The 23,377-nt window shown below is 38.7% G+C and overlaps 1 protein-coding gene across 1 annotated transcript in view; it reads right to left on the minus strand.

Annotated features, from left to right (window-relative positions):
- The window catches only part of MTPN (myotrophin), a 35,966-nt gene extending 21,023 nt beyond the window's left edge, over positions 1–14,943 (minus strand). The window contains exon 1 of the mRNA XM_030478824.1: positions 14,581–14,943. Coding sequence (XP_030334684.1) covers positions 14,581–14,652 — 72 coding nt within the window. The 5' untranslated portion in view covers positions 14,653–14,943. The remainder of the gene's footprint in view (positions 1–14,580) is intronic.
- Between the last annotated feature and the right edge of the window lie 8,434 nt (positions 14,944–23,377).

Raw genomic sequence — 23,377 nt, forward strand, 5'->3', positions numbered from 1 at the left:
ATGAAATCTTTCCCTACGATCTAACTCGGTTTTAGTTTTTATACTGATTGCCTGAAAGAGTAAGCTTTATGTTTTTCAGTGGAATATAGATAAGCTGAGCCTTGAGAGCACTTGTATGTCCTCAGCAATCCTGATGGCCCCCAAACTCTTCACTCTGAACATGTTCTAGTATATCAATGCCTTTCTTGTACTAGGAAGCCCAGAACTGGACACAGTACTCATATGCAGCCTCAGAAGTACTAAGAAGGGAAAAATTTCTTTCAGTGTGCTGGCTGTTTTCTTGCTAATACAGCCCAAAATGCTGTTAGCCTTCAACAATGTAAGGCCACGCTGCAAACTCATCTGCATTTGATGTCTACACCAGGACCCTGAAGTCCTTCTCTAAAAAGCTCCTACTTAGCCATGTGACCAATCAGGTCATATGAGGAATCTGGGCTCTTTGCACGTAAGCCCCAGGAATGTTTCAACAGTGAGAAAATTTCAATAGTAAGAAAACTGCTAGTTTTGAACTTCAACTGAAATTCAGCTGTCATACCGCCACCCCAACATTTCTGCAATTTCTACATTCCCTCCAGTTGACCATTTTGCTTTCACCTTCCGTGTAACTCTGTGTATTGATTACAGATTCCTGAAAATATGTTACCAGGGACACAAGTTCTATGTCCAGGTAACAGCCTTGAAAAACACTCTCGACTCCACATTTCTCATGCTGTCAGGAGTGAGCCCCAGAATGCGAACGCCCTCAAAGCATCTTAACCTTCTTCATTTCAGACAAGCTGCACTATCATCTCATCTGTATTCAAATAAAAAAGACAATCTGATCTTCCATCATAGAAACAGAATTTTATAGCTCACCTCTCCTTAGTTCTTTTTCCACTAATCAGTTGCTTAAGCACAGAACTAAAGCCTCAAATACCCTGGTTTACAATTAACTTTCTTTACAGACTTGAGAAGAACTAAAATTGCATGCTAAGAGTTCAAACACAAAGCAGCTCTCATTTTTCACTTTTGACAGCACAAAAGCAAAATAAGATGAGGTTTACCACTGAAAACTCAAGTGCTACTACATCAGTTTTCTTACTATTGAGATTTTTCCACGATTGAAACATTCCTCAGGCTTATGTGCCATGAGCCCAGATTCCTCATAGTGACCTGATGGAGAGTGCTTTCATCCTCCTTAGACTGCTTCTGGAGTGATTCCGTATGTATTCCATTCCGTGACCCTAGTTCTCACCTTATGACTGCCAAAGAGCTGATTCACATACTGCTAACCTTAACTCCAAGTTGGGTTTGTAGGTGTCTTGTTCCAATATATGTATTTCTGTAAAATGTTGGTGAAATCAACAGGATTATAGAACACCACTTCTTAACACAGAGATCACTATATAAAGGTATTCACTTTGTGTGCACTTTAGGCCTTCAGTTCAACAATCCCACAATGTTCTAAGTCTTTTGAAGTAGTGGTGTAGTTCGACTGAGTTTTTCCCCACTACAGAATAGTCTCAGTGTCTAAAAAGCAGCACTGACTTTGAAGATGTAATTTTAATTCCTGCCAACATATAAACTCATCTAGCACTTCCACAGTGGAGGATACTGATAGAAACACCCTTAAAAGGAAATCAGTAATTAAGGCCTAACGGCTCTTCTTAAAAAACTTATTTCTACTTTTCAAGTGTTAAAATTAACACAACTCAAAACACCTTCAAGTAGCAGCAACAATAAATTAATCTCTTCTCCCAAGCTGGTTATATAATTTTCTCTAGAAATTTTGTCATGGTAACCAAAATGGAGCACTAACCTGAAGCAGTTTCTGTTGGGAAGAGCAGAGAAGGTAAATATCTGCATCCATTACTGAAACTGACTCAGTTTCAAATTGCTACAGTAGATTTACCCTCAATATCTGCTGTCTTAATACAAATCTTAAGATAACTGAACCACTAGTCTAGTACTTTAGACAAGGAAATCATTTTTGTAAGCTTCCAGGTCTTCCATCATAACTGTAGACTAACATGCCATTTTCACATTAATTAATGTTTTCATTAATTAGAAACAAGAAGAGTTCAAATGACCAGCTTGTAACACAATTTGCTGCATCATATTATTTAAACTTTTCTAATTTTTTTTTTCTTCCTGTGAGAGCAAAAAACTCAAAATACAATGCTTCTAGGATTGCAGAACTAAGAATTTGGTAGAGCAAATGAAAAACAAATTCCACATTTCCACTCATCCTGATGCACTGAAACAACTATTCAAACAATGCAGGAGGCCTAAGAAGCACCAACATATATATATTCTACTCAGCAAGATTATTGAGTCTCAAGTTTTCTTGTCCTTATCATCTGATTCATAAGAAAGATGTTGAAAAGTTACTGTCCCTGTTGCCCTGGTCAATATTCGAGACTAAGAACAAGAGTGGAACATGGTGAAATAACTAATACCTCAAAGGCTGGGTTAAGTCCAAATAACAGAAAGGGAAGGAAGAAGACTGAGTGTTTATCTTGTGAATTGTTTATGATTTTGAAGATTTCTTCAGTTAAAAACCAGCAGTAAGTTCCTGCCAAAGCTGAGAAACCAATTCATTGTAACTGCAAGTAGGCAGTTTCCCATGGCAACTGCAAGAGTTTTGTGCAGGATCCAAGTGTTCACTTGAATTCTCTATATTTTCAAAAATTACTTACTTTCAGTTGACTAAACAAATTAACATGACACTGTCTCATTCAACCTGCCACAGGGAGACTACTGCTGCTATTGCTCAGCAGTTCAGCAAATTCGGACCATTCCAGTAGTTTTCCAGCCACAGCCTGAGTGGACCACAGTTGTCTGTGGACAACTGAACAGAAGCAAATGCCCTAGATTTATTATATGTGATAACTGCTTTCCACTTAGAGAATTTCAGAAGATCTAGAAGTTCTTTGGGTTTTGTTTAACAGTGAAGAGCAACTGCATTAGCTAAACCTTTCTACTGATTATCTTTGTGTTCATGGTAAGAGAAATAGTAATGCCTTTTTGAGACTGCCAGGGTTTTTATTCTCTGCCTCCAAGTTTCATAACCTGGAACAAAAAGGTGTTTTCTCCCTGCTGTCTTTTCTACCCTGTATGCTTTGAGGAATATTTGGGACAAGCCATCTTTATACATTCCTCTTACCGCATCTTAGTGAAACAAACAGAAATGGCAAAAACATCTACAAGAAATCCTGTAGATTATGATCAAAAAGCAAAATCAAGTTAACAGATGTTGAGAAGGGAACTTCTTGAATACAGCAAGTTACAAGATAACATTCCCACTAAAAACCTCAGACTTGTTTATCAAAAAGACGTATCTGTTCCAATGACAGTGTGAGTCTCTCCAGTTGGCATTTTGCAGCAAGTTCTACAACCAGAGCAGACATAGACGTCCATGTATGTTTAAAATGGGTATCTACTTTGCAATTCTCTACTTTGATAGAAGCCTCAGCTGCTAATGATAACACTAATACTTGGTCTACACAAGAGAATTAATTAGGAACCTGATGCTGGATTTTGCCTCTCTTGATGTGGCACTTTAAGTACTCTGAAAAGCTTTTATAAGCATCCCTACACTTACTTTTGCTTAAGCCAACAAAAAGCTACATAACAAGCGTACTTCTCAGGTTTTATTTGTTAGTGGTAAAATAGTACCTAACTTATCCACCATCATCAACTGTAATCTGAAGTCCTTTGTGTCAGTCGAAAGAATACAGTTCCAGAAACAACTGCTAAATAAACTGAACTACTGAGCCATCTGTGCTTCAGTTGTATCAGCATTTTTAGAGACAAACCTGACACACGAGTTGTTCTGTAGAACAGTAATGAACATACCGTTTCCTAGCTACAGCTTCTAGAAACACGTGCTACAATCCCAATTTTAGAGATGTGTCAAATATGTGCATTATTGAAAACAGTTGTTCCCTTCCCTAAATCCTTAATCTAACCAAGTCCTGAGTGAGAATTCGTGGAAACCACTCATTATTTGCATTAGCAAGTGATGAAACAGGAACAAAGAGACCAGTTTTGTAGATTCTTTTCTCTCTTACGAAATCTTATTTAAAAGTTTTGTCCAAAAGCACTGTCTCTTAGTTAGGTAACAGCTCAGATTAATGGCAGCAACTAGTTCTGATAGAATAAGCTGCTGCAGACAGAGGTATTATTACTTTTACCAAAAGATTCTCTGTCCAGAGTACTGCTTTAACTGATTAATGTTAGTGCACTAAACATTTCAGATCAAGAACTGAAATAGTCAATGATCAGACACACTTTCTAAGCTACCTTTGCTTAGAAGAATTGTTAGGATTTGGAATTAAAGGAAAAATGCTTTTAAAGCACCAGGGTTTGCCTATCAGGCATGATACAGGAGACATTACCAGAAAAAGTTAACCACTAATTCTTAAGGAATCACAGCCAGATCTAATCACTTTATACCTTAACTTGACACAAACCTAGTATTCACTCTAGAGAGCTATGCTCAGTAGTGTATCCACTGAACACAGAGCAGTGCCCGTTTTCACAGGCAACACTGAGCTAGCCTAGAAGGTTTTTTCCTCCCAAAGTGATTGGCCAGACCCCATGTTTTAATACTGCTGCATTTTGATCTGATTTGGATTATACACTCTAAGAGTATACTAAGCAGAAACTATTTCAGCCCACATGGGTGTTAAATGATTGCTGAACAGACATCAACCATATTTAAATCAGAAACCAGATGAGGTCTCAGTAATTCAGTTCTATACCATCAGCAGACTGACAACAGATGACATTAAACAGTAAAATCTACCTGTTCATGTAGTTTCACACAAACTAAAGCTTAACATGTTAGATCATCTAGTCATGGAATTCTGAAAGCAAATTTGGACAGATAAAAATACACTGTAACATGCTTCACTTCCTTGGTGCCACTAAGTTTGTAAAATATTAAGTCCAAGGATAAAGCAATCCAAAGGTTTAGTAATAGGATTCAGGCTATTTCCATTATTAGATCATTGCTCCAAAAGATAACCAGCTGAGCAAGGACTAAATGCCATTACCATCCAATCTGCACTTAGTTTCTTCTCTGAATTAAAGCATTTTCAATTACTGCAAGAGCTCCAACATCAACATCTGTATTAAAATCCTCAGGACACGTTGTCCGAAGAATGCAGAGGAAGTGACTGTTTTCCTTCTAGAGCAGTAAGCACCAGCTATTGCATTTCAGTTCCAATAGATGTCAGCTTGATAGTTTTACTTCTACACAGGATCTAAAGACCTGTGATGATAGAAAATACCCCTCACAATAATAAATATGAATTCTCAAAGTTAAGGTTGTACTCCATCATGAAGATAGGAGAGGATAAACAGGAAGATGAGTATATCTTCCAAAAAAATTTACTGCTATAATTAAAAAAAAAAATAAAAATACTGTAATTTAAATAAGTGGGCTTAACATCATAAGTATGACTGACTTCTCTAGAATCTGAACACATGATATTGTCCAAGGGAAGATCAAGTAAGTGTTCTGTCAAACCCAAAGCAGTGAAGCTTAGCTTCTAAATAAGTTTTCATATAACAAGCATTATTCTCCTGTGCACATTGAGTTTACATCATCTTCACACAGCAATGCATAACAAGAAATATCAAAATCAGTATTAATCAGTTCCAGAAGTTTTGTGCCTTAACACAGATTTTTGATAACATGCTGAAGCAGTTCAGGATTAGAATCATGCAAACACAAAATTGGAAGTAAAAAACTTGATCAGAAAAGCTATTTTTAAATTCATCAAATAAAGGCTTTCTAATTACTTAAAAAGATACATTAACATCCACAGAATGGCTCTGTAAACTAATTATATACACTTGGAGTATTCAGCTTCACTGTAATACTTCCATTAAAACTTACCAATACTGATATTGCACTTTTACCATTTAAATAATCCATCTACAAAAGTTAAGCTATTCTCTCCAGATTTCACCTGGAATTACTTTTGAAAATGCTTTAGTTAATACAGTGTACTAACTTGTTACAAGAACAGAACTAAAGACTATTACTATCTCCAAGATAAGTTTAAGCAACAGACAATTAATGCTTCAATACAGGCCAAATTCAAGTTTTTTAAAACATGCTAAGTAACTCTTCTTTGGCTAAAGAGAAGGATAATACTATTATTAGAGTTAGAGGAGTCAGCAATCCAAGAAATACAGATTCTCCCAAATGCCTTACATGAATACAAAGGTTCCTTTGAAATTTTTTATACAGGGACATACAGAAAAGTGCAGATTTCACCTCACAGGAACTCTACTGATCATTCTTTTTATGTAAGGACTTGAAATCTCCTCTTCCTCCCAATTGCACTGCCTGAATCAAGTACTGGAAGTGTTTTGAACAAACAAAGATCCTTTTTAAACATTTACTGCCTGTGGTATTTGCATTCATAGCATCATTAACAAATCAGTTTCGAAGAGGTATGCTGATGGTAACTGTTCTGTGGTCAGTTCTCTATCTTTTGTCTCAAATGGCTTTCCAGCTCATCTTTCCTCCTTGAAGCTAATCACTAATTTATAGGCCACAAGTGTGTTAAAAAGCAAGTTCTTAAATTACTGGAGTTTAGGGAAAGTATTAGTCATTCAACAATCATTATCAAGACTTGATTGTAGCTTATAAGAAACTTTGAGCATGTTGACTCCATAATTAGATATGGAGTCTTTAGAACATGCTTTGAACTTTTGCTGGAAGTATGACAAACAAATCTCCAGAATACCTTTCTAGTGGTGTTTTGGTCTGTTCAGCTTATTAGCCACTGTATGTAATTACTCTATCTGATTTTCAAAGTGTGGCTGAAGGCTAAGTAAAATGATTTCAGTGTTTCCTTTTTGGCCTAACCAGTGAGGAAGGCCACAATACATGTAAGCAAAGACAAAAATCTAGACCATACTCTAATTCTTGTTGCAGCAAGAAAGTTACATAAATTCTTTTTTTTTTTATTTTTTGAGAAATGAAATAACCCTTGGTATATTATGTATCTGTACTGAACTACATAATTACACTGCATACAAGAAACTAACACAGACCATAAAAACAGGTAAGGTGCTGAAAAGCACCAAAACCCAAGTCCCTCAAGCTACTTCAAAGCCATATGCATGAGTATACAAGACCATATTTCTGAGAATTAAGACAAGAACTGTAACTTGTTCAATAGCACTTATTAATACTGATTGCTTTCCAAGCCAGAAAGCAACACAGATACTAGTCCCTTAAACATTCAAGGAAACCATTGTTTCCCTCTCCAACTCTGGCACATGATTGCAGAATTTGCCATTCGTGTTCACAATCAATGTAGGCTTCAGCATCAATCTACAGTAAAAAGAGACAACAGAACATCCAGAATCCAATAAATATTTCGAAGTCTTTTTAATGAGCTGTGCTGATTTGTACCTACCCCTCCTCATAATGAGCCAAAGCAGAAAAACATCTAATTGTTCAAAGTTGCTGAAACCACAACTTGGAAGAAAAACAACTGTTGTATAACTGACTGGTCAGTTATTAGCACTTACTAATTCCAGCTAATGCTTTTGTCCTAGTAATAGAAAATCTGTCTGCACAAATGACAACTGTCTCTTTCCACAGAATTGTATCGGCTCATAAATGCAGCATTCGAGGTGGAGCTTTTGCAGGGGGCGAATTAAGAATAACTTCATGCAAACCTTCAACTTCAGAAGTGTGGAAATTACAGAGAAAGAAGTAACTTTGTTCACAAAGTGTTAAGAACACTTAGCCAGGGATGCATATGAAAAAAAAATTAATATGTGACTTACGCAATACAATTTTATATACCCCCTCGCTTTCTGTATCTTTCCTAAATTTTCTCTTCTGACCTTCCATCTACACATTTAAAGTGCCTTTCAGCCTCATAAAAATTCTCGGTCTTTAGAATCCTGTATTTGAGTCCACTACGTTTTGCTTAAACTTGAACAGAGTCCCAATATCTTAACAGCTAGGCATATGCTCCTTCCAGAATAAGCATACAGGCATTGTTTGGTGTATTGTGAACCGTCCAGGGGATTTCTCGTTTATGCATTTTGACACTGCTGCAAGATCAATTCATTCAGTATTTTCACTTATGTGGCCTGCGTGACCCACCAATTCCACAGTACCCATCAACATTCAATGCATAACCTTCACAACTAACACAACTTTCCACATATTATTCCAAATGGAGGCACAATACCACAATACAGACCATTGCAGAACTGTTCTCTTCGACATTTAGAAAGCATAGCTCATCTTCTGTATGCCCCCTTGTTGAAATAAAAATCAACTAACTGAATTGGAAGACAAAAGCTAGGCTTGAAAAACATGGATTTAGTAAAGATAAAACTTATACAAGAGGGAAAACTGAGGTTAGAATATGGGAAGGTGAGAAGAAAAGCAGCAATGCTAGAAGTAAACATTTTCCTCACACCACTGAATGCTTGTTATTCATAGACTATTCCTAACTTTGTACTGTCATACTTCATAATGGATGTGCTAAAGACCACAAACTCAGACAAAACAGGATATATTCACAGAAGAGATTAAATTTGCTTTCAATTTAAGGAATGGAATATGTTAGTAAGACTTTCTGCAACAAAAAAATTAAATTCAATGTTTTATTTTCATCGCTCTTTACTTTTTGCAGCAAACACCAATTAGACACAGCACAAGTCAGCATAATAACAGCCCAAACAGAAACAAATAAGGAAGTACTTAATTTTCTATACGCATAAAAAAGTCAAACATGAGCCACACAGGCAATCTCTTAACCAAAAGTTTCAGAGCACAGAAGCCAACATCTGACATCAACATTTCAAAGATTTTACTACATTTAGCAGTTCCAGATTTGTGATCATCTTATCCTGAAGGCTATTTATATATCAGATGAAAATGGCTTCAGAGACAGTTGCATCTGTACCTTCAAAAAAAAGGAGAGATTTGAGAATTCTGTGATGTTCATTCAGTCGGTAAGACATTCATTCCACCACAATGCCAGGTTTAGAGGAGAGTTTGTTACTCCAGACTGTTCCTATAAACTATTTAAAAAGAGATGCATAAACTATTAATATTTGTGAGCAATTCTCTGCCACATATCCTCAGATGCTGCTGGATCAGACTAGGGAAATTAATTAGCCATCCTGAAAAGCTGTTTTTCCATTAACCTCATATTTCTTACTGTACACTAGTAAAAAGTAGCTGCTGCATTCTTCTGAAAGTTTCTGTAGTACATTCATGGCATTTTAGTTAGAAGTAACTCTATGGTGAATGCGGAACCTGCTACCAGCAGGTTACAGTAGCAAGCAGCTGTTTTGTTTCACAAAAGAAATGCCTGGGTTATCATGCTGAAATATGCAAATGTATATATACAAAATTGAACACCAAGTTTAAGTAGAACTAAGTAGTAAAACAAAACTGTATCTTTAGCAGTTACACTCCAGCACACTCAACAGTAAGGAAAAGGAAAATAACAGAAGGCCTAGAATACTCCAGATAAAGAAAAACCCACATGCTACAAGTATTGGCATAACACTGAAATATTCAAGGGGCTCCACAGGGGATAAAACTCAGTCCAGCAGCTCCCAGGTCACTGCTAGCCCTGATATGCTCTGGGACAAACTACTAAGGCATGCTTACACTGCACTGTAACCCAAGCAGGCTTTCAGGCTCCCTCTCACTTAAGAGCAAGAAAATTGTTTCCTAACCAGAGGCAATCTAGATATCAATATAGTCATAATAATGAAATACACTTCAGTATTAAACCTAATGAAACATGGTGAATTTCAATGTATAAAAGGTATGGTTAATCTGTAACTCAAGTAATTCACCCATATATAATGACCATTTAAGTGTTTATTTTCATTTAGTTTGTTCCTAAAGGAGTAGAAGTCATTCCACTCAAAAGAACAGAGGTTACCCCTCAAAAGTTAAAAGCTATTTATTTCTCCATTCTAACAATTCTTCCTGCAGACACAGTTAAGACTCTTCTTTTTCACAACACTTAGACCTTAACTATAGCCCTGACTGCCACCCCTATTTAAAAAAGGTATTTCTAAACAATGTTCTTGTGTTAGCCTCTCCAATTAGTTTTGCAGTAGTCAAGTTTAACGCATTTCTCAAGACATGTATTCAAGCATCATTACATCCCAAAGAACTGCAAGACTGTAGTATCACAATTTAGTGAAGGATGCACAGGTAGTTGCTGTTTTGTAGTCAAGTTATTGAAGGTCCTCTAGGGATTTGGTTTTGTTTCAGCCGTTTGTTTTATTATTTAAAATCCAAGACTCCACACCATAAATGCTTACTATGCACACATAGCGTACACATACTTTCTAAAGCACCGTATGTTTCACAATCTACCATCACTCCAACCTCCCAGTCCTCTCAGCAGGAAAAACCCGGTGCTTCCAGTTTGGTTGACTGTCCTATCTTCTTACAGTATTAGGTTAGTTGATTTATGAAACATCACTGTAAGCAGCAGTATGTTTAGGAAGCAATGGTGTAGGGGATAACAGCAGCTCATGAAGTGAGGAATTCCCAGTTAAGCTATGGGAGATGAAGTTACTTTAGAACAGACATTTATTGCAACTTCTTCCTTACAAATCCAAGTTTATCTTCCTAAAAACTTTGTGACCAGTGACTGAACTTACTGAATTATACTTGGCCTGAGAAATCTACTGCTGACTGGAAACATTACACGTACATGTTGATAGAAAAGTCTTCTAAAGCAATTGTACAGCTTATCTTGTTCCACTGAGGGAGGAGGATAAAGAAAAGGAAAAAGAGCAAACACCTCTCATAAGTTCTGCAGGCTTAATACACCCTGCTCTTCTCCCAACTAGTACATTTCAACCTCCTATTCCCTCCCTTAAGTAAAGGAATTTCTCTAATCTGCGTGGATCCTCCTCATCCATTTAGCTGCACATTCGATTCATTTGTTCCCATGAAAGCTTCTGCTTTCTTCAGGAATTTTAAAAATTTGAGTGGATGTACGTGGGAAGAGTGCAGAATTCCTTCAATTCCTGCAAAGACACCTCTGAAGCCAACATATGCTGGCTGTGTTCAAAAGGAAGACATCAAAGAAAGCAAACAGTAAAAGTTATTTTTTAATCTAGTCATCATAAAAATAGATGACACCATATATAACTGCTAGCATAACATGATATCTACAGTACTTCAGGAGAAATTAATATTTACCATACAGAAAAAGTTGTCTTTACATTTCTCTACTTAAAATAGTGGCTAGCAAGATGTTTCTTACAAAAAAAAAAAAAAAAAAAAAAAAAATCAAGAAGTTTTACAGGACTACTCAAACTATAAAATAATCTTTCACACTTCTATCAAGCAGAAACCAACGTCTTCCAAACACACAGGCTGGCAGCACTAAAATCTCTTTTGCCAAGCAACAAAGCAGTATCATCTGGCATTTGTCTGTTTCATTGCCACCCCTCAGAACCACTGTTTCTGTGAGTCTTTCTGAAGAAAGTATCTTAGGAGAATGCAAGATCTCTTTACATAGAAATGTATGAAATGCAAATGGAGACTCGTCCTTCTACTTCTGTATCCCTTCTTTGTCCAAGAACTGTTGAAGTGGCAGAAGCTTTCCCTATTTAAAGAGAATAATCTTTTATTTTCGGTGACATGGTTTTCACATTCTATTTTAAGTTTCACATGCTGTTTGAATCAAAGTCTGAGAGCTACCTTCCTCTTGGTACCTACTAACCAAATCCAAGATGGAAAAAAAAGAAATACTAATGACTTCAAAGGCAGAACCTCCACAGCTTATTACACACAAGTGAAGAAAAGCCACGATAGATTGACAGCCTCACTGATGACATCCATTTATACAATTATTTTTAAAGTGCCTCAGGTTTAGCATTTCAAGCCCTGCCATTCAGACATGAAACAAAATCAGAGGTCAAACCCTTTATCTTGTAATTGGCAGCAAAACTGCAAGATTATAGTTAAAAGCTGTATTGTTTCCAATCAACTAATGAGGAAACAAGACGCAAAACAAACGAGAAGCTGGAAATCAAATGTTTCAGGAAGACAGACAAGAAAGAATTTTATGAAGATGCAGACTCCCACATCACAGGGAGAGGAAATATCTACTACTGCAAAGTTTATATAAGTAAAATTCCTGAACATTAAATCATACTTAGAACAGGAAAGCAGCAGGGAGCAGAAGCCATGTAACTGATAAGGAAGACAGTCAAAAAAGAACATGCAGCATGGAACAGATACTTTTCTGAGAACTGTAACTATCAAAACATGATTTGCCTTCACATATTTTATTAATTTAGGAACCAAGAATGTAAAGTTCCAACTGAGGTTTCTCCTACAGTTAGGATTTATAGGGTTCTCTTACCCCTTCTCGATGCACCTTTCCTGTCATGCAGTAAAACATGCATTCACTTTTGTACTCTTCCCTTAAGGTACTACCCTCTACTTCATTAGTTTCACAAAACACACCAGTATCTACCCATACCCCCACATAAAGCTTACCAAAAATTATCCAAAAAATTAAGAAACCATTAGGAAGGAAGAGGGTCAGTCAAAACTTGCCCATAGAAACTTTGTTTCCACAGGAAACCAGGCTAAGAGTCTACTAGCCCACAATCTGTCAAGAAAACACACCAGTCTGAAAAGAAAACATTAGCGTTCTTGTGATACTGGCAAGTAGAATGTTTAACAGCTGATGATAGAAAGCACATTTACAAGTGGGAGGGGAAAGAATGAACAAGATTAGGTCACAAATAAGGAGAAAGTTCCCATAGTTTACTCACTTTCTACATTAAAGGCAGTTCTCAAATGTATGTATTGTTCAAGAATTGTAGGCTTATTTTACTGCAATTATCTAACCACAGTGTCTCTCTTTTAAGGATTTCTACCTCACTAGTGCAGTTAGATGACGCCCTTCAGCCTCTTTACTATAGCATCATTCAGGCTGGCTCAAGCTTCTTTCAGTAGCATATGGAACTAAGTATTTGACTTTGCACTGAAGTGGATGAAGAGTGATCACATAAATCCATTTGCTACATGAGCTGCAGTGCCACTCAAAGAGTGGGAAAATTTAAAAAAAGCTTTATGATTAGTGCTGCAGTGATCTTGCAGATATAAACTGACACAAGATGGTTACTGCCAAAGTTTCTGCCTCAGTAACAGATAAGCGAGGATCCATTAATCACTAGTGTGCAGCGAGTTCTCTAGATATATATGGAATTCCTGTAAAAGCTGTAACAAGAATCCAAAGCTGCTGTTGAAACACTCTGGAGGCCCCCACAGCTGAGAAGAAACAAAACACATCAATGTAGCATCCAACTTTATTCCATAGACATAGGTACATGACCCTTAACCTGCTGAATTATATTATTCCCAGTTGTTACTTCTAGTACTTTAGAGACAGAGCAGAGCATGTGAGTGCGCAGCCACTGTGATGCAAAGTCCAGTAGTTTAACTGAAACTGCCAGAGAAGACTATTCGAGCTAAGCTGTTGGACTTTGTACCAAAGCAGCTGGAAGCACTTGCACATGTTTTTTGGTTTGGGTTGTTTTTTGTGGGTTTTGGTTTTTTTTTTTTTTGTTTGTTTGTTTTTTTACCAAGAGTGCTGCAAGCTTGGGTAGCTTTCAAAGTTGACAGGTGGAGTAGGAAGAACTTAAGTCACCACAGCAAGATGTCAGCACATGTCAAGCTTCCAAATATGATCATTCGCTTGTTCAGAGATCCAAGTAATTATAGCTAAATTACATGTAAATCTCTGCTCTGATGTAACAGATTCTAGGTAATATTCCTGAACACTAAGGGTTCACTGGAACAGAACCCTGGCCTTATGTACATGCACTTTCCCCAGAAATCTCATTGACAACTGAAGGCAAATGAGGACAGAATCCAGCCTCCAAATACAATGTACCTCAAGACTTTTTAGCCATTACACAGGTAACGCTACTGTTCCTCTAGCACTTGCCCTAACTAGATATCAAAACACTTCACAGAAGGTTAATGAATTAAGCCTCAACACACCCAGTGGCTTAGCATCACCCTATTAAGGATGAGCCCTGAGGCACAGAGCGGAAGGATAACCAAACTGAGGCCACACATATGCATATAAACGAGGCAGGACTAAGATAAGGGCTGTCAATCCAGAAAATTTCAGGCACTGACACACAGCAACTTCACCTGCATGCAGAAGGGCCGACATGGGGGCAGGAGGGGAGCAGGGCAACGAGTGAGAAAAGGAATCACAGAATATCAGGTTGGAAAGGACCTCTAGGATCATCTGGTCCAACCTTTCTAAGCAAAGCATGACCTAGACTAGGCGTCCCAGCACCTCAGAAGTGTCCAAAAGAAGGAAGCCCAGGAACCGAGAGGGCCGCGAGGAGGGGAAGCGCACCCAGCCACTTGGACCCTTACCACGGCGCAAAGCTCACAGAGAGCCTTCCCCCAGGCAGGTCCCGGTTCCTGCCACCCCGCAGCCCCATCCGGTCGGAGGGCTCTGAGAAGGACACCCCCCTACCCATTCCTCCCTCCTCAGCCCACAGCGCCGCTCCTCAGCCGCCTGCTCCTACCTTGGCCACGTAGTCCTTCACCTCATCCAAGTCTCCGTTTTTGAGGGCCCACATGAACTCCTTGTCAGACATCGCGGCCGCCAGGCAGAGATGGATGGGCGGGCGGGCGAGGCGAGCGAGGCGGAGAGGGGCCGGCGGCACCTCCGGGGAGCGAGGGCGGCGGCCGCTCGCTCGCTGCCTGCCGGCGGTTGTGCGGCAGTGAGCGCGGCGGGAGCGAGGCCGGGGGCGCAGGCAGCAGGCAGCACGGGAACGGCCCGACTGCCTCAAGATGGGAAAAGCGGTTTACTTGCGCGCGCCGCTTCCGCTTCCGGTTCCCATTCCGGTCCCCTGCCCACCCCACCGCGGCACTCGCGCGGGAGAGACAGGGAAGCAGGGCGCATGCGTTGCCCGCATGCTGCCGCCGAGCCCATTTTGCGCATGCGCCAGCTCCAAGCGTCCGTGCGTTCCCGGGGATACCGCGGGGTTGAGGGGGCTGTAGCGCATGCGCTCCGCGTTCCCGCGGCCTCGCCCTGCCGTCGGCACCGCCCCCTGCTGCGGGGGGTTGTCATGGTGACGCGGCCTGCGCTGCGCCCCGCCGACCGGCTCCTCCAGAGCGGCGTCTGAGCTTGGGCGGAGAGCCCGGTGGAACCCGGCCCTACGCTCACCTCACCCGGTGCCCGGCACCCTGCGCCAGACGTTGCGTCTCTGCCCGGGACGCTGCGGCATGCCGGGGGAGCAGCGGGCTGCTCTGGGCTCCCGGGGGCGGCAGGGCCGCTGGCTGCTTCCTCCAAACCGGTTGAGGAAGTGCGTGTCTAAGTATCTGTTCCCACTGAGGGAACTGGGTGTCTAAAGAGCTGTTCTACAAAACCCGAGGCACTGAACATGCTGTAAATAATTATCATAATGCTTCCAAAACATGAGCGGGGAGACATAAAAGGAAGTATGTGATAATTAATTGGTATGTTGGAACTTGGTGGTTGCATCTGTCTTTTGAAACCACATGTTTTGCATAGGGAGCATGCAGCCTGTTGTGTGAATCATGCTTGACTGCTAACAGGCAGCCGCTCTTCCTAGCCCTACCTGGCAAGCAGCACCCCAAACATCCTTGGAGGTAGAGCGGCTCTGCTGTGACTGTACCCAGTCTGGCAACAGTATGTATGGATACTGTTCAAGGGCAGCTATGCTCTTACTAGCAAGAAGGAGGAGGCAGTCCACCACACAGGCCAAGAAAATTGGTAAGGGGTAGGGTGCTACACAACTCGTGATTTTCCAGTGTTTTCTTTCTATTTCTGAACCACAGAAATGTTAAATATGTAGGGCTTTGCAGATTTTTGTCAGGGATTAAATGGTATTTAACTGAAATAGCTACACTGTTACTTGCAAGGAAATAAAAATCTATAACCTTTCAAGCTGGATTAGTTACTGATTTTACTTATAAACTTAGAAGTTTTGGAACATGTGATACTGTCCTTGTTCCTTTTCCTAATGTCATAAAAGAAATGAAAAAAACCTCTGAAAGACAAACTGGCAGTGCCCTTGCATATTTTTTAAAACATTGCTGGACACCACTCTTGCCATATGTGTACTCATTAGCCCGTGAATCCAATCTTTGAATTTTACCAACAATTTGCCTATGTTATCCTTACTTCTCTATCATCACTGAAGCAGAAAAGCTTTCACACTCCCCTCTTTACAAGTTCTGTTACCTAAAGTACATGGTATAATAGGACATTACTCCCCTTCTAGCTGATACATGCCTGTTCTAGAGGTACACTCATCAGTTACCTTCAGGCCCAAATTCTACATGGCTTTTGTCTCCTTAGTCACTAACACTGGGTCTGTCAGGCATGCATCCAGAAATAAAAACCCATACCTGATAACCATTTTCTAACTATAGAATGCTATGATAAATGTGGATGCATGCATGCCTCAAAAGCTGCATGCACTGCCTTAACCCTCTTTCTTTTAGTTTTTTTCCAGCTTAGTTCCAACTCCTAGAAATCTGCATGTAAGAACTTTGGTACTTAGGCATATTAATCAGAAAAAAATGTGAAAGAAATGCAGTGAATAAACGTTTAGCAAAATAATTTCTTAAACATATTTTTTCTCTCTGGAAAGCACTGTAGACTTACAGATACTTGAAAAGAAATGCAGTACTAAACAAACAAAATCTGTGAGACCTGGACTTGATTATAATCCTTAAGCTAAGAACTGCTTTTACACATCTCTCTGCTTACCTTGTCTGTCTTGTAAGCATTCATTTGTGGAAAGGATCTTCTCTTTGTACTGTCTTGAACCACATTAGGAAAGCTGTAGGCTGGCTGCCATTTTAATGTTTGGAGAACTAACCCATCTTTGAGAAGGAGTCCTAATTGTTAGCCATAGAGTTTACGCTGGCCTCTCGGATATAAGCCTTCACCTGGAGACATTCCCCTCTTAAAAACAGTGTTTTAATCTCATCAACAGAAGTTTCAACACAACACACAAGTCACGCTCCAGAGAGTTATAAAGGAGTCCCTCAAGCAAAGTGCCATTGCGTGTTGATAGAGATACAAGCCAAATGTATTACAAGCAAGAATAAACATTATCATGGTCAGCAGAGAAGATCTCCGTATGTTCTCTATGAATCTGTGCTTCATTTTCTGCTTAAAACCTGATTATTTCTATTCAGCATCCTCTAGAAAATTTGAGAGGAAGCACGAGGTGTATTGCCTCATCAGGAGACAGGGAGCATCACTAAGTTAAACATGAGTTAAAGGTGTAGGAAGACTGCTAGATCAAAGAACTGTGCCTTCTCTATCCCAGTTATTCATGCTGAAATGAAATTAATCTATCTGCTTATTGGTGAAACCCTGTTTTGAAGGCTTACACAACTGCTAAAGTGTCCTAGAGACTCATCCTGCTTTGCTGACCAGAGCTTCACTTCCGTAAGTGAATCTCGCAGAATATAAACATTATTTTTTGCAAGTATCTTCATATCTTGGCTCATATACTTTTGCATATTGACATAGTTTTGCATTTATCTGTTTCAACAAATAAATTGTAATTCATTGTTATATTCAGTTATGCAGTGTTACTACTATATAATGCGTATGCTTGTATAAATGACGAAGAACACAAATAGTCTAGAATACAAGACAATCCAATGAGTTTAGGTATCCATATTAAAAAAACAACAACAACAGCAGCATAAAAACCCAAGAAAGAGACTTGAATACACTGGTTCCCTTGTGGGTTATATTTAAAAACATGTGTTTTATCTCATATTTACTATATTCCCTTTGCCAAACAACTCATACACAACAGCTATTAGTTCCCCAACAATAGGCAAGCAGCGATATAAAATGTTGTCATATAGAACTCATCCTATTGAGGAGAAAATAATACAGCTAACAGATAGCAGACTAGATAAAGTTATGGATCTGACACGAGGTCCAGGAATGACAGGTGAAAATTGGATAATTGGTCTGCTTTCTGTCCATTAGTTGGTCATACTTATTCTATTTGATGCAGTTTGTCTGCTGTGATTACCAGAGAAGAAACACTAATATTTTTCCCTTATTTTTTGAATCCAGCAACAGTTTTTCTTCATCTTAGCAAAAAAAGTTTTGGTTTTCAGTTTATGCGTCTCAAACCTTATTGTACAGGATATGAAAGACAAGTATCTCCTGCCTCCCGGAGTTCTTTCTTTAGCTGTGTAAATCTTTGGTGAAATAGTTTAGTATTTGCTGACATTACTGCAAATGAACTTCTTCCTAACCTTCAGAAAATCTGTGTAAATATTTGAAAAGTAAATATATATAGAGGACCAGGTTTGTATGTGATACAAAGTGTTTGGAGGAAAAGGGAGTGGAAAGGAAAAGGAAATAAGAGTTATTTTTTCTTTCCCAAGGTCACGCAAGGCTTGCAGACAGGGAAACCCAACAACTGTTGACTCTAATTTTTGTGGTACTTGAAATATCAGGGGAAGAAAAGCCAGGCATATAGCTCCAGTTTTGTGGTACTTGTTCATGCATCCCAGTGAGTCTGGACCTTTGGAAGTAATGCAGTAACATGGGTGCCAGCCTTTGGTAATGAGGAAGGGCATCATTCTGTAGAAATGCATCTTCCCATTGAGTGGAAATGCCTTTTCCTTGGACACTATTTAGTAAACACGATCTAGCAGTCAGTTTAGCAATTGCTAAACGGGGGGCTGACTCTGAAAACTGAAGTAAGGCGTGTATGAGTGTTGAAAAATACTCTCATCAAGATCAGAAGGTGAATAAGATTTGGAGGTCTGACCCATAAATAAGCAGGCTGGGCTTATTTATTAACACAGAGTACAAATCTCGTTTTGGCTGTAAGCCTTCTCTCTTTCAGTATCATTTGTAGTTGCCAGTAGATTTTTATAGTTTTATTTGTTTATTTCACATTTGAGTACTGTACCTTCTCTTATTTACAAAAGTATGGGTATAAGCCATTATTACTGTCTCCATGACTAAAATGAGCAAAAATCTTTATGCTTTGTGCCAGAGAGGATGCTTTTTTTCTGTATTTCTCTTTTCAGGGGCAGTTCATAGGAAATGGAAATTCAAGAAATTATCTCTTGCTAATTTTAGTTATTTCTCTGAATTAAAATAATAAAATTATAAAACCAGAACAGTTTAGGTTGGAAGGAACCTCTGGAAGCCATCTGATCTAATCCTTGCTCAAAGCAGGCTTAATTTAGCTGAGGTTGCTCAGGGCCTTTTCCAGTTAAGTTCTGAACTTAAGTTCAGAACTTTCATCTCAAAGTGTGATGAAACCACAACTTTTCCTGGCAAATTGTTCCAGTGTTTGACTGCTTTTGCAAAAGAAACAAACAAAAAATCCTTATATCTAATAAAAATTTCCCTCCTGTAACTTTATATTTGATACCTCGTATCCTGTACCTACCTCTTCAAGAAGAGTTTGGCTCTGTCTTCTCTCTATGTTTGTATGAGGTATTTGATGACAGCAGTAAGATCCCTCTCCCGCAACCTTAACCTTGTCATCTCAAGGCTGAACAGCCAATTTCTCTCAGCTTTTTGACATCTGTTACATGCTTAAGTCAGCTTATCACCTTGGTTATCTTCTGATAGACTCATTTCAGTATGTCAATGTCTTTTTTACTCCGGGGAACCCAAAACTGGAAGCAGTACTCCATCTGCAGCCTCACAAGTGATGATTAGAGAGGATCAATCACTCATTACTGATTATTTCTCTGAAGGCTGAAATTGCCTTCAAGTGAGCCGTTGTGATGAAGGGTTAAACACTGGGGAGCTCATGCTGTCCTGAGTGACAACAGGGTCTGTTCCAAAGCAAAGGACTGTACAGTTGAGCATCACAATTGGGAGAACTTAGCCCAAAGCTTTGCTGATGATGCAAGAGTCTGAATAGGTTGCAGTTTGCTTTTTCACAACAGTATGGCCTTTGCAGTGCTGACAAAGGTGAAATCTTTCGCTAGTAAGCAAATGAGAGTTGGGCGCATTAGGGACCGATACTAACAAAGAGGAAACATAAGCAACATCATGTTTCTCACAGTACTCATTGTTACAGCAATGGACAACTGACTACTAAAAGTGATACTGATGTGATTTTCTAGTTAAATGAAAATAGATGGTTATTGAATTTTCTTGGCTGCATAGAAATGATTCTAAATTATAATACTGTGGGTTAAATTCTAGGATTTTAGGAAAAGTTAGAAAATTGAAATTGCCTGGCTCTATAGGGGACAATTGCAGCTAGCAACATTCTGCCTTTTGTAGAAATGACAGCCATCGAGAAAAAGATGTTACCTAATCATGTATTTTCACCTTAATTCAGAGAAAGTGTCTGTGTGAAAGCTACAGTTTGGAAAGTGAGTGCGAATTGGTGTAATTTACATGTTGGGTGAATGAACTACTGTAGAGGTTGAGTAATAACAGAACATCAAACAAAAGAATATTTAAAAGTTTCAAGATAAGCCAGAAAGAAGCATTTTATATTTAAACTTTTTTTGCTGCCCTTTGCATTTCCATCCAGATCAGTGCCTTGAGACAGCAGACAGTTGTGTGCAATCTTCCAGGTTTTTTTGTTTGAAAAATAGTCATAGATCTGTTTTTAGTAGGAAACAGCTCAGTCTGAAAAACCTACAAAGATGCTTCTGAACCTTTGAGTTTCTATGCAGCAGAGAAAGCTGTCTCTGGAGATTTGGTTATTAGATCTGCAATTTTCCACTTATGAATTCTGAACTCCAGCATGTGTTAGGGTGTTCTTACCCTTACAAACTAAGAATTTCCTGGGACTCCCTTTTTTCATGGTGGCAAGATTTTGCAGCCAGGGACATTGACTGCTGGCTTCCAAATTTTGTTCGTTTTGGAAGAGTCTCATATTTTTGTAGTGCTTCAAGTGCTGTCTGAAACGCTCCACTTTCAATCCAAATCACAAAGTTAACAACCTTAGATCAGCATCCCAAGTTACAAAATGAAACTTAAACATGAGCATTTTTAATACCCACATAAGAAAGCTGAAACATGCTGCATTTATGATCTTTGAAAGTTTTATGGGAGAGTATAGATCTAGCGGTAAGCAATAGAAGCAAATGCAACTGCCTGAGTATTGCACACAAATTTTAGTGTATGTAGTCTGTGTGTTTACTGTAAGCTATCGTTGTTCTGGGAAGTACATAGGTTGTGATTATGAAGTATGGAATAAATCTTTTTTATCAAAGAGATTTTCAAGTTTGGATTGTCCAAATTGATCATACAACTTATACATAGAGAATTTAGTGTTTGAACTAAATTTGAAAACACTGATGAAACATATGTTAATATTCCATTCAGTACCATAATAAAATTAGGACCACTAGTTCCACCTTGAGATGTACCATTTCAGACCAGTGTGGTTTTGGCTTCATGTAGATTCTTTGCAGGCATACTTCTTGTCCTGTGAGCATCAGAAGATAAACAAAAGACCTTCAAAATGATATAGCAAATCTCAGTTATGTATGTTTGTGCTAATTTAAACACCCTAATACTTTGAGGAATGTTTTGTATATTCTAATGTGTTTGATAAACTGAGTGTCTGCTTGCCAATATATAAAGACAATAACTTCTTTATTTTCTTGGGTTTTGCATTGTTCACTAGTGATGTTTAACAAATAATAAGCAATAACTGTAACAGTCACAGTGCCACAGGGAGACACTGTTGTCAAAACCATCATTTGCTATGCCTTTATTTTCCCATCCATAATCCAATACTTTTCTACAATTGTGAAGAGCCTTGAGAATCTCAGATGAAGGATGCTATATCTGTGAAAAAATATTATACACACATGGTTGTACTATATCATATGCTCAGATGCAGGATAAATAAGTGTAAGGAATTAATGATTCATCTTTGGAGAATAATTAAAAAAAAAAAAAAAAAGGTTAGGATACTTTGCTGAAAGGTAGATCTATTTTCCCCCCCCACGCAAATGAGACATATGCAGCTTTTGCAGATTATTTGTGTCAAAAAAAAAATGTTTGGAAAGAGATGCAAAAAAGGCTTTAGCTGCACTACATATGCTTGTGCCTGGTACAGTACTGAAAATGTTTGGTTTTCTATATTAACAAAAATGTTCTGCTTTCACAATAATTATCCATATTGCAATCATGTCTCCACTTCTGTCTTTCTTATATATATTTATTCTTGTGTATAAAAATACGGACAGGATATATAAACTAAAAACGCAGTGCTTGAGATCTTTTTTCCAGTGCTTTTCAGATACCCATATGACTTGGTGTTCAGTTTTAATCAGCAACCTCTCCTTTAGTTTGAAACAACAACTTTTTATTTTTTTCTTTGTTCTTTTCATTCTTGATTTCTTTCTTTCCTTCTATATTTTTCTCTTCTGCATTTGCTTTTTAATACATGGACTATTCCTTCATATTAACAGAGGCAGAACTGTGGTAATGCTCTTACCATAATCTATTTATGTAACAGTTTGGGCTAGGTTCTCCTTCTGCAAAAGGGAACAGCTTCCTTGAGTGGGTGTATGTCTCCTCTTGTTACGTGGATAATATGGATTATGAAACATTTTGCTCTCAATTTGTTGAGTGTCTACAGTACAGTACAGTCTGGAGCAGTGTTGTGTTGCAATGCTGCCCCTTCCATTCTCCCAAGGCATGTTTTCCTCTTATCAGGTGATAGAAGGAATAAATGACATCCTAACTTTAAACAGTTTAAGATTATATCTTTCACCTTAACAGCGCAGTTACTAAAGGCCCTGGCAAACCTGTAACATGCATTATTCCAACATTGTATGTGGAAATACTGCAGGGCCCTTACAACAGTCATACTGGAATGAGTCCAACAGGTTAGCTAAGTAATGCTCAGTGTATTCTGTCAGATTGCTTGTGTCCTGCATATGTCATACTTCAGAAGCATAGCTGCTAATGTTTGTGATGATAGGTACAGTGACATTTTATACAGCCATCATTACTGTTAATAGGCTGTACCTCTTCTGTTACTCGTATACCCTTTACACATAAACATCTGCATTGCTCTTTCTCATCCTAGGAGATGCTTTGCTGGAGCAGTGGAACAAGCTCAAGTGCCTCTGCACCGTGCTATTCAGCGTATTTGTACTTTTAATTAACATGTGCTAATGAACTCCTTAGTTTAATTTCCTAGCAGATTCCTGAGATTATAAATTCTCAAATAACACAGAAAAGGAGAGGGAGAGTCCTATGCCCAGAATATTTCTGCAGCTACAGCTATTTATAAAGTTATGTGCTCATTCACCATGAGTTTGCATAGCCACTTGTTATCCATGCTTTGCTCCAGTCAGTCATAG

The sequence above is a fragment of the Strigops habroptila genome, chromosome 3, assembly GCF_004027225.2.
Source record: "Strigops habroptila isolate Jane chromosome 3, bStrHab1.2.pri, whole genome shotgun sequence".
Lineage (NCBI taxonomy): Eukaryota > Metazoa > Chordata > Aves > Psittaciformes > Psittacidae > Strigops > Strigops habroptila.